Consider the following 19504-nt stretch of genomic DNA (forward strand, 5'->3'; position numbering starts at 1 on the left):
CGATCCCTAAGAGGCTCTAGGTGAGACATCCACATATCACAGTAAGTAAAACTTTTCCTCAGTGAAGCAGCTGTCAGCAAAGTCAGCAGTGAGCTAGTGAGAAAAGACAAGTGCGAGGGTTGGTGTGTTAGTGTCATTGTCATCATGCTGTCTGAGGTCATCAAACAGTGACCAGCAGTACTCCATCCACAGACGAGAAGGACCGTCCCTGTCACAACCACAGAGCTGACCCGGGCCTGTATCCTAAAAGCTTCTCAGAGTAGGAGTGCTCGTCTAGAATCAGTCTTAACTTTTGGATCACAATGAATAAGATCACATGGACAGGGGGGACCTGATCCTAGAGCACTCCTACTCTGAAAGACTCTGGGAGCGTATCCACAAAGCTATCTAAACTACTGGAGCTCTCTCTCTCCCTATATCCGACCCAGGAAGAAAGGACTGAGCCGTGTCAAAATGGCTGCCATTACTACTGTTCTCCTCATTCTATTCTTGTCCTGGAAGGTTCCCATGATCCTCCCTCAGTTTTATCAGCCTGAACTCTGCTCCCTGTTTCCTGTTTCCGTCTGGGAGAGAAGGACGTAGGGGAGAGGGGGACATATAGAGCAACAAGACACCCCAGGGTCTGTGTGACACACACACATCTACATCCTTTAAATCAAAAGTGTACAAAGAAAGAAAGAAAGAAAGAAAGAAAGAATGGAGAAGAGGAGGAGAGGAGGAAAGCACAGAGGGTGAGGGTGTAGACAAGCGGAGGCTGGAGTTGGAACAACCAGGATGATGAAAAGGGAATTGAAGGGAGGTAGTGGACAGGAGGGTTAGGGAAACAAGACAAAGGAAAAGCACGAGGAAAGGAGAAAGAGGACAAAAGGGGACAAGAGTAGTGGAGAAGGAAGGTAGAGGACTAGGGGGGATGAGGGGGAGAGGACTAGGGGAGAGGAGGGGAGAGGACTAGGGGGGATGAGGGGGAGAGGACTAGGGGGGATGAGGGGGAGAGGACTAGGGGGGATGAGGGGGAGAGGACTAGGGGAGATGAGGGGGAGAGGACTAGGGGAGAGGAAGGGAGAGGATTAGGGGGGATGAGGGGGAGAGGACTAGGGGAGAGGAAGGTAGAGGACTAGGGGGGATGAGGGGGAGAGGACTAGGGGAGAGGCGGGGAGAGGACTAGGGGGGATGAGGGGGAGAGGACTAGGGGAGAGGAGGGGAGAGGACTAGGGGGGATGAGGGGGAGAGGACTAGGGGAGAGGAAGGTAGAGGACTAGGGGGGATGAGGGGGAGAGGACTAGGGGAGAGGAAGGGAGAGGATTTGGGGGGAGGATTTTGGGGGAGAAGACTGAGGAGGACTAGGGGAGGAGGGGAGGGGGCTAGGGGGAGGAGGGGAGAGGACTGGGAGGAGAGGAGAGGACAGGGGGACAGGTGACAGTGGATCTGATAACAGCTCTTGACAGCTGCTCAGACAAGACTCTCTCTCTCCCTCCCTCTACCTCTCTGCCTCCTCCCCCTCTCCCCCTATAACCCACTATGTTTCCATCCTCTCAGCATTTAGCAGAGAGAGAGAGAGAGTGTGTGTGTGTGTGTGTTGAACTTCTGACAATGCAGAAAAATGGATCTGAGAGGACCTTGACCCAGGAGCTCCCCATTAACAATGACATCCAATCCTCCCCATCCGCCCACCTACCCACCTACCTACCTACTGCAGTGCAGGAAATAACACACATACACACACAGTCTACATCAAACCATCAACACACGTTTCCCACTGCGGAAAATAAGAGACACACAAACCCACACAGATAAACAGAGATACTCTCAGCATGTACAGTGAAAAGAGAGATTAACATTCTGATCACGTTCATAGAAATCACTGCTTGGAGACAACATGGAGGCCGAAACAAGGGCAAGCTCATGTCTGGCGTCTGGCTCATGTCTGGCTCCTGTCAACCTACTGTCTGGCACCTGTCAACCTACTGTCTGGCTCCTGTCTGGCACCTGTCAACCTACTGTCTGGCTCCTGTCAACCTACTGTCTGGCACCTGTCAACCTACTGTCTGGCACCTGTCAACCTACTGTCTGGCTCCTGTCTGGCACCTGTCAACCTACTGTCTGGCTCCTGTCAACCTACTGTCTGGCACCTGTCAACCTACTGTCTGGCACCTGTCAACCTACTGTCTGGTACCTGTCTGGCTCCTGTCAACCTATTGTCTGGCACTGTCAACCTACTGTCTGGCTCCTGTCAACCTACTGTCTGGCTCCTGTCAACCTACTGTCTGGCTTCTGTCAACCTACTGTCTGGCTTCTGTCAACCTACTGTCTGGCTTCTGTCAACCTACTGTCTGGCTCCTGTCAAACTACTGTCTGGCTCCTGGCAACCTACTGTCTGGGTCCTGGCAACCTACTGTCTGGCTACTGTCAACCTACTGTCTGGCTCCTGTCAAACTACTGTCTGGCTCCTGTCTGGCACCTGTCAACCTACTGTCTGGCTCCTGTCAACCTACTGTCTGGCTCCTGTCAACCTACTGTCTGGCTCCTGTCAACCTACTGTCTGGCACCTGTCAACCTACTGTCTGGCACCTGTCAACCTACTGTCTGGCACCTGTCAACCTACTGTCTAGCTCCTGTCAACCTACTGTCTGGCTCCTGTCAACCTAATGTCTGGCACCTGTCAACCTACTGTCTGGCACCTGTCAACCTACTGTCTGGCACCTGTCAACCTACTGTCTGGCACCTGTCAACCTACTGTCTGGCTCCTGTCAACCTACTATCTGGCTCCTGTCAACCTACGCTCTGGCACCTGTCAACCTACTGTCTGGCTCCTGTCTGGCACCTGTCAACCCACTGTCTGGCTCATGTCTGGCTTCTGTCAACCTATTGTCTGGCTCCTGTCAACCTACTGTCTGGCACCTGTCAACCTACTGTCTGGCTCCTGTCAACCTACTGTCTGGCCCCTGTCAACCTACTGTCTGGGTCCTGTCAACCTACTGTCTGGCTACTGTCAACCTACTGTCTGGCTCCTGTCAACCTACTGTCTGGCACCTGTCAACCTACTGTCTGGCTCCTGTTTGGCCCCTGTCAACCTACTGTCTTGCTCCTGTCTGGCACCTGTCAACCTACTGTCTGGCTCCTGTCAACCTACTGTCTGGCTCCTGTCAACCTACTGTCTGGCTCCTGTCAACCTACTGTCTGGCCCCTGTCAACCTACTGTCTGGGTCCTGTCAACCTACTGTCTGGCTACTGTCAACCTACTGTCTGGCTCCTGTCAACCTAATGTCTGGCTCCTGTCAACCTACTGTCTGGCTCCTGTTTGGCTCCTGTCAACCTACTGTCTAGCTCCTGTCTGGCACCTGTCAACCTACTGTCTTGCTCCTGTCTGGCTCCTGTCAACCTACTGTCTGGCACCTGTCAACCTACTGTCTGGCTCCTGTCAACCTACTGTCTGGCTCCTGTCAACCTACTATCTGGCTCCTGTCAACCTACGCTCTGGCACCTGTCAACCTACTGTCTGGCTCCTGTCTGGCACCTGTCAACCTACTGTCTGGCTCATGTCTGGCTTCTGTCAACCTATTGTCTGGCTCCTGTCAACCTACTGTCTGGCACCTGTCAACCTACTGTCTGGCTCCTGTCAACCTAACGTCTGGCTCCTGTCAACCTACTGTCTGGCCCCTGTCAACCTACTGTCTGGGTCCTGTCAACCTACTGTCTGGCTACTGTCAACCTACTGTCTGGCTCCTGTCAACCTACTGTCTGGCACCTGTCAACCTACTGTCTGGCACCTGTCAACCTACTGTCTGGCACCTGTCAACCTAATGTCTGGCTCCTGTCAACCTAATGTCTGGCTCCTGTCAACCTACTGTCTGGCTCCTGTTTGGCTCCTGTCAACCTACTGTCTAGCTCCTGTCTGGCACCTGTCAACCTACTGTCTTGCTCCTGTCTGGCTCCTGTCAACCTACTGTCTGGCACCTGTCAACCTACTGTCTGGCTCCTGTCAACCTACTGTCTGGCTCCTGTCAACCTACTGTCTGGCTCCTGTCAACCTACTGCATGGCTCCTGTCTGGCTCCTTTGAGACCCCAATGTCTGTTAGAGGCAGAAAGGAGAGCACCCAGTGGACTAGGAACACTTTAGGCAAAGAGGAGACGGGTGGGTCGACCAAAAAAAAAACATTTTTGAGAGATTTCATGAAACAATTGACAACCATTCTACACTTAGGGGTTGTTATGTTCTCTCATCGGAGCTTTCAAGAGTTGAATAAATATCAAACTTAAGTTTAGCATTTATACATTTAAAAAGAAAATCGCGTTCTGTAGGACACACCAACACGACAGCATCACTCAGTGATATAACTTATCCACTGCCTGACAGACAGACAGGCTGACAGACAAACAGACGGACAGACAGGCTGACAGACGAACAGGCTGACAGACGCACAGGCTGACAGACGGACAGATGGACAGACTGACAGACGGACAGGCTGACAGACAGACGGACAGACAGACGCACAGGCTGACAGACGCACAGGCTGACAGACGGACAGATGGACAGACTGACAGACGGACAGGCTGACAGACAGACGGACAGACAGACGAACAGGCTGACAGACGCACAGGCTGACAGACAGACAGGCTGACAGACAGACGGACAGACAGACAGACAGACGAACAGGCTGACAGACGCACAGGCTGACAGACGGACAGACGGACAGATGGGCAGGCTAACAGACAGACCGACGTACAGGCTGACAGACAGACGGACAGGCTGACAGACAGACAGACAGACAGACAGACAGACAGACGGACAGGCTGACAGACAGACAGACAGACAGACAGACAGACAGACAGACAGACAGACAGACGGACAGGCTGACAGACAACAGGGTAGTTAACATAGCGAGTGAGCCAAACAGGCCTAAATATAAACCAGTCTGGAAACTGCTGCTCTAGAATCTATGGAGTCGTAAACACTTCCACTACTTCTATATATAGGCTAACTGCCATCTAGCAACGGTAGGCCTTTGATACCCAATACCGATGGACGATGTGGAGAACCATGGGTGTTGGCCAGGGAGACTGGCGTCAAAGCAGTGGCGTAATGCGAGTGGCTGGACGACTGGACAGCGGGTTGGACTGGGACATAAACGGATATACAACGAACAACAGAAACCACAGTCAGTCAAGAGCTGCTAATGCTAACAGTGCTACAGTCAATAAGTTCAGTTTACATCATCCCTGGGCAGTATGCCTCCTGGTAGTCTAGGGCCATTAATGGGGTCATTACTGTTACTAGTAAAGGGTAAGAGAGAAGGAAAGAGAAAGGGATGGGGCTGGAACTATTAATCTGTTAATTAGTTCATAGTTAATTAAGTTCGACACATATGCAGTGTACAGTATGTAACACACAGTGGACGGCCGTGGAAGATGTTCCAGACAGAACTGCTAACTGAAACGTTTTGTTGTTTTCAGAGCGTCTGAGATTCTTGCTGTAATGAAATTACTAATTCATGCGTAGATATACGCATCCTCTCTCACGCTCTCTTCCTCGCTCTCTTCCTCGCTCTCTCTCACACACACAAAGCATTCTGCATCTTCCAGGACCCCCAGGGCAGTGTTTCCAGCATCTGAGATGTCCTGGTCTTATCATGGGCTAGTCTGCCATGTGCAGTGGGACGGAACATTCTGAGAACATTGTGTAGTCACTTACATGCTGCCCGCTGTCTCCAGAAAAGGGGAACAGGGTCATTACATCACCACTAAGCGCCGCGGGAACAGAATGAGATGTGGTCATAGTCAGAGCTCTCTATATTTCTAAATAGGGGATTTACATTTTACACTTTAGTCATGTAGTAACATGCAACAATTTTACTGAGTTACAGTTCATGTATGGAAATCAGTCAATTTAAAGAAAGTCAACCCCCCTCACACCCCAGGTGAAGAAGCCAGATGTGGAGGTCCTGTGCTGGCGTGGTTACACGTGGTCTGCGGTACTGCGGTTTTGTGGCCGGTTGGAAGTACTGCCAAATTCTCTAAAACAACATTGGAGGAGGCTTATGTTAGTGAAATAAACATTAAATTCTCTGGCAACAGCACCGGTGGACATTCCTGCAGTCAGCATGCCAGTTGCACGCTCCCTCAAAACTTGAGACATCTGTGGCATTGTGTTGTGTGACAAAACTGCACATTTTAGAGTGGCCTTTTATTGTCCCCAGCACAAGGTGCAACTGTGTAATTATCATGCTGTTTAATCAGCTTCTTGATATGCCACACCTGTCAAAGGAGAAATGCTCGCTAACTGGGATGTAAACACATTTGTTTGCCAAATTTGAGAGATCTAAGCTTTTGTGCTTTTGGAACATTTCTGGGATCTTTTATTTCAACATGAAAAGCCGGACCAATACTTTACATGTTGCGTTTATATTTTTGTTCAGTATATATCTATATTTGACTCCAAGAATCTATTTAATTACATTTTTGCTACTGTATGTAGGTAGCATTAGCTAGCACTGGTCATCATGTATCTGAGCCAAAACGCCACCAAATTGCAATAAAATCACAGTATTGAATCACAATACATATAGAATCATGAGAATCACAATACATATAGAATCACAATACATATAGAATCATGAGAATCACAATACATATAGAATCACAATACATATAGAATCATGAGAATCACAATACATATAGAATCATGAGAATCACAATACATATAGAATCATGAGAATCACAATACATATAGAATCATGAGAATCACATTACATATAGAATCATGAGAATCACAATACATATAGAATCATGAGAATCACAATACATATAGAATCATGAGAATCACAATACATATAGAATCATGAGAATCACAATACATATAGAATCATGAGAATCACAATACATATAGAATCATGAGAATCACAATACATATAGAATCATGAGAATCACAATACATATAGAATCATGAGAATCACATTACATATAGAATCATGAGAATCACAATACATATAGAATCATGAGAATCACAATACATACAGTATCATATCGGCACCTAAGTATTGTGATAGTATCGTATGGTGAGGCCCCTGGTAATTCCCATCATCAAACAGGCAGGTAATAAAAGCATGAGTAAGTCCGTGGGTCAGTGTCGACCACTGGTAATGCGTGTGACACACAGAGGGGAAGTGAGACTGGGAAAGGTCAGTGACTGTTCTGTTCCTTTTACTAACATGACACACACACACACACACACACACATCCTATCAAGTACAGCTCAGAAGTAAACATATTGGATGCACATACAGGACCATGCAAATATAAAGCTATACAAATAAATAGGTCAGTATGTAGAAAACGGTTGACATGTAGAAAGAGAGTGTGACAGAGAACAAGAGAGGAGGAGTGGGTGAATGAAGAGGTAGGGGAGGAGTGGGTGAATGAAGAGGTAGGGGAGGAGTGGGTGAATGAAGAGGTAGGGGAGGAGTGGGTGAATGAAGAGGTAGGGGAGGAGTGGGTGAATGAAGAGGTAGGGGAGGAGTGGGTGAATGAAGAGGTAGGGGAGGAGTGGGTGAATGAAGAGGTAGGGGAGGAGTGGGTGAATGAAGAGGTAGGGGAGGAGTGGGTGAATGAAGAGGTAGGGGAGGAGTGGGTGAATGAAGAGGTAGGGGAGGAGTGGGTGAATGAAGAGGTAGGGAAGGAGTGGGTGAATGAAGAGGTAGGGGAGGAGTGGGTGAATGAAGAGGTAGAGGAGGAGTGGGTGAATGAAGAGATGGAGGAGGAAGAGGAGGAGGATGGGGGCAAAGCTTTAGTTGACTGGTCGATTGTTTGGTCGACCAAGATTTTTTTAGTCGAGCAGTAGCAAAAAATAAATATATATGTCATGGTGTACAAGACCCCTATTGGCTCCTGTCTGAGTGGACTGATCCATTATGGAGGCCTGTCTGAGTGGACTGATCCATTATGGAGGCCTGTCTGAGTGGACTGATCCACTGTGGAGGCCTGTCTGAGTGGACTGATCCATTATGGAGGCCTGTCTGATTGGACTGATCCATTATGGAGGCCTGTCTGATTGGACTGATCCATTATGGAGGCCTGTCTGATTGGACTGATCCATTGTGGAGGCCTGTCTGAGTGGACTGATCCACTGTGGAGGCCTGTCTGATTGGACTGATCCATTATGGAGGCCTGTCTGAGTGGACTGATACATTATGGAGGCCTGTCTGATTGGACTGATCCATTATGGAGGCCTGTCTGAGTGGACTGATACATTATGGAGGCCTGTCTGATTGGACTGATACATTATGGAGGCCTGTCTGATTGGACTGATCCATTATGGAGGCCTGTCTGATTGGACTGATCCATTGTGGACTGATCCATGTTTGTCTGATCCATTGTGGAGGCCGTAGGAATGGCATAGTCCATCAGTCTAAGACATGCTACTGAAATTGTATATGGTTATATTATTACGTAAGAACAGAGCTCCTCTGTCCAGTGTCTGTGTTCTTTTGCCCAGCTAAATCTTTTCTTTTATTGGCCAGTCTGAGATATGGCTTTTTCTTTGCAACTCTGCCTAGAAGGCCAGCATCCCGGAGTTGCCTCTTCACAGTTGACGTTGAGACTGGTGTTTTGCGGGTACTATTTAATGAAGCTGCCAGCTGAGGACTTGTGAGGTGTTTGTTTCTCAAACTCGACACTCTAATGTACTTGTCCTCTAGCTGTTGTGCACCGGGGCCTCCCACTCCTCTTTCTATTCTGGTTAGAGACAGTTTGAGCTGTTCTGTGAAGGGAGTAGCACACAGCGTTGTACGAGATTTTCAGTGTCTTGGCAATTTCTTGCATGAAAAAGCCTTCATTTCACAGAACAAGAATAGACTGACAAGTTTCAAAAGAAAGTTCTTTGTTTCTGGCCATTTTGAGCCTGTAATCGAACCCACAAATGCTGATGCTCCAGATACTCAACTAGTCTAAAGAAAGCCAGTTTTATTGCTTCTTAAATCAGAAGAACAGTTTTCAGCTGTGCTAACATAATTCCAAAAGGGTTTTGTAATGATCAATTAGCCTTTTAAAATGATAAACTTGGATTAGCTAACACAACGTGCCATTGGAACACAGGAGTGATGGTTGCTGATAATGGGCCTCTGTACGCCTATGTAGATATTCCATTAAAAATCTGCCGTTTCCAGCTACAATAGTCATTTACAACATCGACAATGTCTACACTGTATTTCTGATCAATTTGATGTTATTTTAATGGACAAAACATGTACTTTTTCTTTAAAAAAGCAAGGACATTTCTAAGTGACAACAAACTTCTGAACGGTAGTGTATATCTACAGACATAATACAGATGCCGCTTCTTAATATGAATCATATTATTAATAATAATGAATAATATTAATAATAATGAATAATAATAATAATAATGATAATATTAATAATGGCAATAATAATGAACAATAATAATGATATTGATACTATTAATAATAAGATTTCTTGATCTCCTTATTGGTATTATTATTATTATGATCATCTTTATACTAATTGTAGAGGCTTCCTTTCCCATTGACTATAGCTACTGCCCAAGCCTTCTTCCACTGCAAACCAACCATTCCAGTGTTTTTTTACGTGCTATATTGTATTTACTTCGCCACCATGGCCTTTTTTATATTTTTATTTATTCATATATTTTATTTGCCTTCACCTCCCCTATCTCACCTCACTTGCTCACATTGTATATAGACTTATTGTTCTACTGTATTATTGACTGTATGTTTGTTTTACTCCATGTGTAACTCTGTGTTGTTGTATGTGTCGAACTGCTTTGCTTTATCTTGGCCAGGTCGCAATTGTAAATGAGAACGTGTTCTCAACTTGCCTACCTGGTTAAATAAAGGTGAAATAAAATAAATAAAAAGCCTGGAGCAGGGTTGTTTCAGTCACATACAGTCCACATTCACAGTTTCCAAATGGCAAAAACATTCGATGAGATCCAGGGATATGGTGCAACAAAAAGGTTTATTCCTCTTATATCTAACAAAAAATGATTCTCCAATCAACTTAAAGCATAGATTACTTGACGTAAAAATACATAATATGGCCTGTTGTTTGTATGTCTGTAAGACTAGAAGTATCAGGCATCAAGGTAAGACCCAAGTGCAGACTGTGTGAAGTAACAATGTTAATTGTAACAACAGAGGCAGGCAAACGACAGGTCAAGGCAGGCAGAGGTCGAAAATCCAGAGTAGAGGTCGAGGTACAGGACGGCAGGCAGGCTCAGGGTCAGGGACAGGCAGAGTGGTCAGGTGGGCGGGTACAGGGTCAGGACAGTCAAGGGTCAAAAACCAGGAGGGCGAGAAAAAGAGAGACTGGGGAAAAACGGGAGCTAAGACAATACGCTGGTTGACTTGAACAAACAAGACGAACTGGCACAGACAGACAGAAAAGACAGGTATAAATACCCAGAGGATAAGTGGGGAAGATGGGCGACACCTGGAGGGGGTGGAGACAAGGACAGGTGAAACAGATCTAATAAGTAACAAAGGAATATATCTCAATCAGGTAAATATAAATCATGAAGGTACCTGATATTTCATCATATACATTCATATATTTACACACACGTACACGGAGCTCTGTATGTTTTTATACAAATATGTTCAAATCGGCTCTCATTACTCACCTTGCTGTCCTGATATAGGCTACACTGTCTAGCTCTACACCTTACTGGCCTGATATAGGCTGCACTGTCTAGCTACTCTCCTTACTGGCCTGATATAGGCTGCACTGTCTAGCTACTCTCCTTGTTGTCCTGATATAGGCTACACTGTCTAGCTACTCTCCTTACTGGCCTGATATAGGCTGCACTGTCTAGCTACTCTCCTTACTGGCCTGATATAGGCTACACTGTCTAGCTACTCTCCTTACTGGCCTGATATAGGCTGCACTGTCTAGCTACTCTCCTTACTGGCCTGATATAGGCTACACTGTCTAGCTCCACACCTTACTGGCCTGATATAGGCTACACTGTCTAGCTCCACACCTTACTGGCCTGATATAGGCTGCACTGTCTAGCTCCACACCTTACTGGCCTGATATAGGCTACACTGTCTAGCTACTCTCCTTACTGGCCTGATATAGGCTACACTGTCTAGCTACTCTCCTTACTGGCCTGATATAGGCTACACTGTCTAGCTCCACACCTTACTGGCCTGATATAGGCTACACTGTCTAGCTACTCTCCTTACTGGCCTGATATAGGCTACACTGTCTAGCTCCACACCTTACTGGCCTGATATAGGCTACACTGTCTAGCTCCACACCTTACTGGCCTGATATAGGCTGCACTGTCTAGCTCCACACCTTACTGGCCTGATATAGGCTACACTGTCTAGCTACTCTCCTTACTGGCCTGATATAGGCTACACTGTCTAGCTCCACACCTTACTGGCCTGATATAGGCTGCACTGTCTAGCTACACTCCTTGTTGTCCTGATATAGGCTACACTATCTAGCTACCCACCTTACTGGCCTGATATAGGCTACACTGTCTAGCTCCACACCTTACTGGCCTGATATAGGCTACACTATCTAGCTACCCACCTTACTGGCCTGATATAGGCTACACTGTCTAGCTCCACACCTTACTGGCCTGATATAGGCTACACTGTCTAGCTACTCTCCTTACTGGCCTGATATCGGCTACACTGTCTAGCTCCACACCTTACTGGCCTGATATAGGCTACACTGTCTAGCTACTCTCCTTACTGGCCTGATATAGGCTACACTGTCTAGCTCCACACCTTACTGGCCTGATATAGGCTGCACTGTCTAGCTACTCTCCTTACTGGCCTGATATAGGCTACACTGTCTAGCTACTCTCCTTACTGGCCTGATATAGGCTACACTGTCTAGCTACTCTCCTTACTGGCCTGATATAGGCTGCACTGTCTAGCTACACTCCTTGTTGTCCTGATATAGGCTATACTGTCTAGCTCCACGCCTTACTGGCCTGATATAGGCTACACTGTCTAGCTCTACACCTTACTGGCCTGATATAGGCTGCACTGTCTAGCTCCACACCTTACTGGCCTGATATAGGCTATACTGTCTAGCTCTACACCTTACTGGCCTGATATAGGCTGCACTGTCTAGCTCCACACCTTACTGGCCTGATATAGGCTACACTGTCTAGCTCCACACCTTACTGGCCTGATATAGGCTACACTGTCTAGCTACTCTCCTTACTGGCCTGATATAGGCTACACTGTCTAGCTACTCTCCTTACTGGCCTGATATAGGCTACACTATCTAGCTCCACACCTTACTGGCCTGATATAGGCTACACTGTCTAGCTCCACACCTTACTGGCCTGATATAGGCTGCACTGTCTAGCTCCTCTCCTTACTGGCCTGATATAGGCTACACTGTCTAGCTCCACACCTTACTGGCCTGATATAGGCTACACTGTCTAGCTCCTCTCCTTACTGGCCTGATATAGGCTACACTATCTAGCTCCACACCTTACTGGCCTGATATAGGCTACACTATCTAGCTACTCTCCTTACTGGCCTGATATAGGCTGCACTGTCTAGCTACACACCTTACTGGCCTGATATAGGCTACACTGTCTAGCTACTCTCCTTACTGGCCTGATATAGGCTACACTGTCTAGCTACTCTCCTTACTGGCCTGATATAGGCTACACTATCTAGCTACCCACCTTACTGGCCTGATATAGGCTACACTATCTAGCTACCCACCTTACTGACCTGATATAGGCTGCACTGTCTAGCTACCTCTCCTTACTGGCCTGATATAGGCTACACTGTCTAGCTACTCTCCTTACTGGCCTGATATAGGCTACACTATCTAGCTACCCACCTTACTGACCTGATATAGGCTGCACTGTCTAGCTACTCTCCTTACTGGCCTGATATAGGCTACACTATCTAGCTACCCACCTTACTGACCTGATATAGGCTGCACTGTCTAGCTACCTCTCCTTATTGGTGTGATATAGGCTGCACTGTCTAGCTACTCTCCTTACTGGCCTGATATAGGCTGCACTGTCTAGCTCCACACCTTACTGGCCTGATATAGGCTACACTGTCTAGCTACTCTCCTTACTGGCCTGATATAGGCTACACTGTCTAGCTACTCTCCTTACTGGCCTGATATAGGCTACACTGTCTAGCTACTCTCCTTACTGGCCTGATATAGGCTACACTGTCTAGCTACTCTCCTTACTGGCCTGATATAGGCTACACTGTCTAGCTCCACACCTTACTGGCCTGATATAGGCTACACTGTCTAGCTACTCTCCTTACTGGCCTGATATAGGCTACACTGTCTAGCTCCACACCTTACTGGCCTGATATAGGCTACACTGTCTAGCTCCACACCTTACTGGCCTGATATAGGCTACACTGTCTAGCTACTCTCCTTACTGGCCTGATATAGGCTACACTATCTAGCTACTCTCCTTACTGGCCTGATATAGGCTGCACTGTCTAGCTACACACCTTACTGGCCTGATATAGGCTACACTGTCTAGCTACTCTCCTTACTGGCCTGATATAGGCTACACTGTCTAGCTACTCTCCTTACTGGCCTGATATAGGCTACACTATCTAGCTACCCACCTTACTGGCCTGATATAGGCTACACTATCTAGCTACCCACCTTACTGACCTGATATAGGCTGCACTGTCTAGCTACTCTCCTTACTGGCCTGATATAGGCTACACTATCTAGCTACCCACCTTACTGACCTGATATAGGCTGCACTGTCTAGCTACCTCTCCTTATTGGTGTGATATAGGCTGCACTGTCTAGCTACTCTCCTTACTGGCCTGATATAGGCTGCACTGTCTAGCTCCACACCTTACTGGCCTGATATAGGCTACACTGTCTAGCTACTCTCCTTACTGGCCTGATATAGGCTACACTGTCTAGCTACTCTCCTTACTGGCCTGATATAGGCTACACTGTCTAGCTACTCTCCTTACTGGCCTGATATAGGCTACACTGTCTAGCTACTCTCCTTACTGGCCTGATATAGGCTGCACTGTCTAGCTACTCTCCTTGTTGTCCTGATATAGGCTGCACTGTCTAGCTACTCTCCTTACTGGCCTGATATAGGCTACACTGTCTAGCTCCACACCTTACTGGCCTGATATAGGCTACACTGTCTAGCTACCTCTCCTTACTGGCCTGATATAGGCTACACTGTCTAGCTACTCTCAGCTGTGCCTCGCAAGTGCTACACCAACTGATCTGTTTTGTTATCAATGCTTGAGTTTTGAAATATAATATGGTTTGAGAAAAATAATATTGTCAGGTCAGGCATATAGCCAATATGCTGTGATAATGTATTAGGCCGACTGCAAAAATTCATTTTTATTAGGTTAATTTTTTTAATCATATTTTTTTGTCTGAGCGGTAGATCTCAGCTTGCTTTTGACTGCAAAAGTGATCTTTACTCTTTACTCAGACTGGTGCCTGCTGGTGTAGACTGTATCACAGTGACATCCAGGTGGTTACTACCAAATATTACAAGATATTTTTCGTGTAGGCTGCTATTCTACTCTACATAAAATCACGTGGAATGGAATAAATTCCGATGGTGAGCAATACTACAAGTTATTTCTCCCTCGCCCATCAACAGAAACATCCATTTATTTGACCAGTTTTAACTAGCGCCATGCTGCTGCCAACTAGCCAACATATACTAGCTGGGAAGGGCTTTTCAGGATGACTGCCTGAACTGAATCCATTCGTCTCCACCCTCCACTCTCAGCTGTGCAACATCCGTCATCCGTTTGGGCTCCAGGCGTGTCCCAGAGAGCAAGGAAGAAAGGGCTAGGGATGGGTATTACGATGATTTTACTATTCTAACAATATTGTGATATTTTTCAGATATCCGGAGAGAATAAAATTACAAAAATAAAAAATGGCGAGCCTCTTAAACAATCAAATTGACAGCAATGCTCACGGCACAGGAAAACAGAGGACAGACTGCTTTTTTCCTGCTAGTTTTGATTAAAGAGATTCTGACACTGATTATGATACAAAAAGGTTTTCTGGTGATTGCTTTGCATTGATCTGTTTCATCAGATCAATCATCACTCTTTCAGGCTCACACCTGTACTTGCTATTTAAAGTGGGGGAATGGCATCCAGATGTCGGGGCAGATTGGAGCAATACATGTGCAGCAGTAGCTCCACGAACCGTCATAAAAACGTTTTTTTTTCAAATGTCATTGTCTGTCCTTGTAGACAACAATTTCACAAAGAACATTTACATTTCATTTATAAAAAGCTTTTTCATCATTAAAATAGGCCTACAATTTCATATAAAAAAAAAAAAAGAAAACTCACTTAATCGAATACTAATGTCCGTTTGGATATTCAATTTAGCAATGAACCGTGCACATGAACCGTGCACATCCCTAGAAGGGCAGATGAGGCCGTTTGACACAGAGAGAGGCAACAGTAAGACGGAGCGATTGCCTCAGAGAAAGAAAGACAGAGGAGGGATCAAAATGTGATCAGCATGCAGAATGTACTCTCCCTCCATCTCTCTTTCACTCACTCTCCCTCCATCTCTCTTTCACTCACTCTCCCTCCATCTCTCTTTCACTCACTCTCCCTCCATCTCTCTTTCACTCACTCTCCCTCCATCTCTCTTTCACTCACTCTCCCTCCATCTCTCTTTCACTCACTCTCCCTCCATCTCTCTTTCACTCACTCTCCCTCCATCTCTCTTTCACTCACTCTCCCTCCATCTCTCTTTCACTCACTCTCCCTCCATCTCTCTTTCACTCACTCTCCCTCCATCTCTCTTTCACTCACTCTCCCTCCATCTCTCTTTCACTCACTCTCCCTCCATCTCTCTTTCACTCACTCTCCCTCCATCTCTCTTTCACTCACTCTCCCTCCATCTCTCTTTCACTCACTCTCCCTCCATCTCTCTTTCACTCACTCTCCCTCCATCTCTCTTTCACTCACTCTCCCTCCATCTCTCTTTCACTCACTCTCCCTCCATCTCTCTTTCACTCACTCTCCCTCCATCTCTCTTTCACTCACTCTCCCTCCATCTCTCTTTCACTCACTCTCCCTCCATCTCTCTTTCACTCACTCTCCCTCCATCTCTCTTTCACTCACTCTCCCTCCCTCTCTCTTTCACTCACTCTCCCTCCATCTCTCTTTCACTCACTCTCCCTCCATCTCTCTTTCACTCACTCTCCCTCCATCTCTCTTTCACTCACTCTCCCTCCATCTCTCTTTCACTCACTCTCCCTCCATCTCTCTTTCACTCACTCTCCCTCCATCTCTCTTTCACTCACTCTCCCTCCATCTCTCTTTCACTCACTCTCCCTCCATCTCTCTTTCACTCACTCTCCCTCCATCTCTCTTTCACTCACTCTCCCTCCATCTCTCTTTCACTCACTCTCCCTCCATCTCTCTTTCACTCACTCTCCCTCCATCTCTTTTAATTTCTCTATATATCTCCCTTGCTCTCCCATCTCTTTCTACCTTCCTCCATCCCTATATCTTGCTTTCCCTCCCTCCCTTCTCCCTTCCCTACCCCCTTGCTTCCCCCCTCCCTCCCTCTCTTCCTTCCCTCCCTCCCCTTCATCCCTTCCTCACTCCACTTCTCTTTTCTGCCCCCTCCATCCTGATACACAATCAGCCCCCCCCTTTCCTCCACTTCTCTCCATGCTTTAGAGTTAGACCACTGTGTTACACACCACATTGAGGGAGATTCTCTGTGACAGTTTATATGAGCCAATGGCCTCACCTAAACACCAACCAGAAACACCACTGTTGAAACGACGGGTGAAGCAGGGGTTGTGTGTGTGTGTGTGGATATATAACCTATATATAGCTGAGCTGTAGATGTGTGTGTATGTGAGCGTCTATGTGTGAAGAGAAAGTACAAGTGCCAGTGACAGAAACGTGTGATACGGTGATTGCGTGTGTGTGTGTGTGTGTGTGCAAGAAACTCTTCAGTGTGGAATGCATCCAGCCCTAGGCGATGGAATGCTTTTTCTGAGGCTCAAATCAACATGCAGAAAGAGTGGTCTGTCTTGCAGCAGCAGCAGCATACTATGACGCAGGTTGGTGGAGGTGACAGAGGTTTTGCCATACATTGATGAGACAATACGAGATACATTCACCCCTTCTACCAAAGTTGTTACTTTTGGACGCAGGTTGGCACCCTGTTTCATTTGGGGATTTTACTACAGTGTGTTTCTGTGCACAAAAGCAAATCTCGGTCCACAAAAAATATACAAAGAGAAATAATTAAGTTGATATTAGCTGACCAACATGAATCAATATTTATGCATATTTCATTTTCAATTTTTTTGTAAACTGGCGACCATTTCACTCGCTATACTTTTCCATCTGCAATATAGTCTTCACCAGCTGCAAAATAAAATGTGTTACATTCATACCACTGAATAAACAGACTATTTAATATGAAATCAAAATAAAATGTGTTACATTCATACCACTGAATAAACAGACTATTTAATATGAAATCAAAATAAAATGTGTTACATTCATACCACTGAATAAACAGACTATTTAATATGAAATCAAAATAAAATGTGTTACATTCATACCACTGAATAAACAGACTATTTAATATGAAATCACATGAGCCTGTTTGATCCCAGGGTCAAGTGAAAGATGAGAAAAATGACAGGAGAGAATGACAGGAGATTTCCGTGGAGGAGTGCGAGCCTAGTGCATAGCTCCTGACAACACTGGTCTTATGCCCATCATAGTCCAGGAAGCCCCTGTCGTTCGCTGACACAATTTCTCAGCATTGAACCCTCCACACACACACACACACACACACACACACACACACACACACACACACACACACACACACACACACACACACCCAACCAACCAACCAACCAAGAGTGCTGCTCTGCTGCGCATACATAAACAAGGACCCTACAGTGACTGACAACAGACCACTAGCGCCCCCCCTAGGCCTCCACATGGTCACCGCAACTACAGTACAACACTTCAAACCAGTGACAAAAATATATCAGGAAGGTTGGCTCCTCTGCACTGGGATAATAATATTTTTTCAGGGCTCTATCAAACCGTCTTTTGAGGGATATTCCATCAAAAATAATGCAACCATGTTTAACACCTTTGTCAACATCAACTAACTGTTACATTCTATAATATTCCACAAGGAACCGCTTTAACTACTGGGACGAATACAATATTTGCAATGTAGTGGCAAAACAACTGCTTGGGTTGGGTTTGAAGGACAGCTACCAACAGTAATATATACTCTAGCCATGCTGTTTAAGACTTACAATCAAATAACGGGCAGCGTAGGCTACCATGGCTATCATTTTGCAATCTGAATGCACATGTGAAGTAATCCAGATGTGTGCTGAACAGCAAATGTTTGTAGCTCAAACTAATGTATATTAAGCACTGAATAGGTACAAAACCCTGTCATGCATCTCTAAAATTTCATTCAACCACTTCTGTAGAATGATGTAATCAAGGGCTGAAGAATTTGCAAGGGATGGGATTATAATATTATGACGATACTGAACGTGGATATGTTCAAACGTTGTCTTGCAGCGCCATCTTGTGGTCTGTCGCGTTATAGAGCCCTGTTCCCCTCTTCCTAACGAAATTACTAAATGATGAGACAAACATTCCATTGATGCAATATGGTCTTCACAAATGTCATTTTCACAAGGTCCAATAATTCTTCAGAAATAAAGGCAAGTAGGCAAGTCAGAACACATACCAAGCACAAGGATGGCGTCGTCCTTCATGACATGACGCTGAAGTAGATGCTGGAACTTGGAGAAGTCCCCGAACCATTCAAAAGACTTCTCTGTCTTGTACCGCTCATCCCAGTAGTCCACGTCTTTATACCTGGAGTTACGGTCGGGTAGATACTCCATCCCCACGCTGTCCCTCACTGTACAAGGAATGAAATGATAGCTATACACAATGTATAGAAATTAAAACATAATTGATGCTTTTCTGTATAAAATGGAACATAAATTATTTTGTCAGTCACCCTTATGTTGTGAGTGGCATTGCTGAGTTGATTATAGATCAATGTAATTAACTAGACTGTTGACAGTGTTATGTTATGATGACTGCCACAGGTTGTGGCTGTGCTAGTCTAAACCAACGACAATACCACAACGTGTTTACATACAGTACTGTCTATGATAATCGCTATGTAGCCATCTATCTATCTAGCTACATTTTACGCTGAATGCCCATGTGACATTGTAAACTCTTGTTCGCTTACGTCAGTCAGTTATGTCCTCACTTCATGCAGTTTTCATGAAAATAATTTGAATTGAAACGAAAAGAAAATATAGGCTAGCTGTTCATTGGAGCATTATCCATACTCCACGTGTTGCTCGCAGGAAACCGTCAGTCATACACTCCGCGCAAAGCATCCTGGGGAAATGATATCCCATCTAATCACATTTGAGGAACCGACACTTACAGTGTA

The 19504-nt window shown here is 45.9% G+C and overlaps 1 protein-coding gene across 2 annotated transcripts in view; it reads right to left on the bottom strand.

Annotated features, from left to right (window-relative positions):
• ece2a (endothelin converting enzyme 2a) overlaps positions 1-19426 on the bottom strand; it is a 271554-nt gene extending 252128 nt beyond the window's left edge. The window contains exons 1-2 of one of the 2 annotated variants that reach the window (XM_055910818.1): positions 19295-19426; positions 18776-18952 (exon numbers count right to left, since the gene is read on the bottom strand). In XM_055910818.1, the coding sequence (XP_055766793.1) occupies positions 18776-18935 (160 nt within the window). In that variant the 5' untranslated portion in view covers positions 18936-18952; positions 19295-19426. Of the gene's footprint in view, positions 1-18775; positions 18976-19294 lie in introns of both variants that reach the window. The other variant, XM_055910817.1, reaches the window with a different exon arrangement.
• Between the last annotated feature and the right edge of the window lie 78 nt (positions 19427-19504).

This window comes from Salvelinus fontinalis, unplaced genomic scaffold (genome assembly GCF_029448725.1).
Source record: "Salvelinus fontinalis isolate EN_2023a unplaced genomic scaffold, ASM2944872v1 scaffold_0032, whole genome shotgun sequence".
Taxonomy (NCBI): Eukaryota; Metazoa; Chordata; class Actinopteri; order Salmoniformes; family Salmonidae; genus Salvelinus; species Salvelinus fontinalis.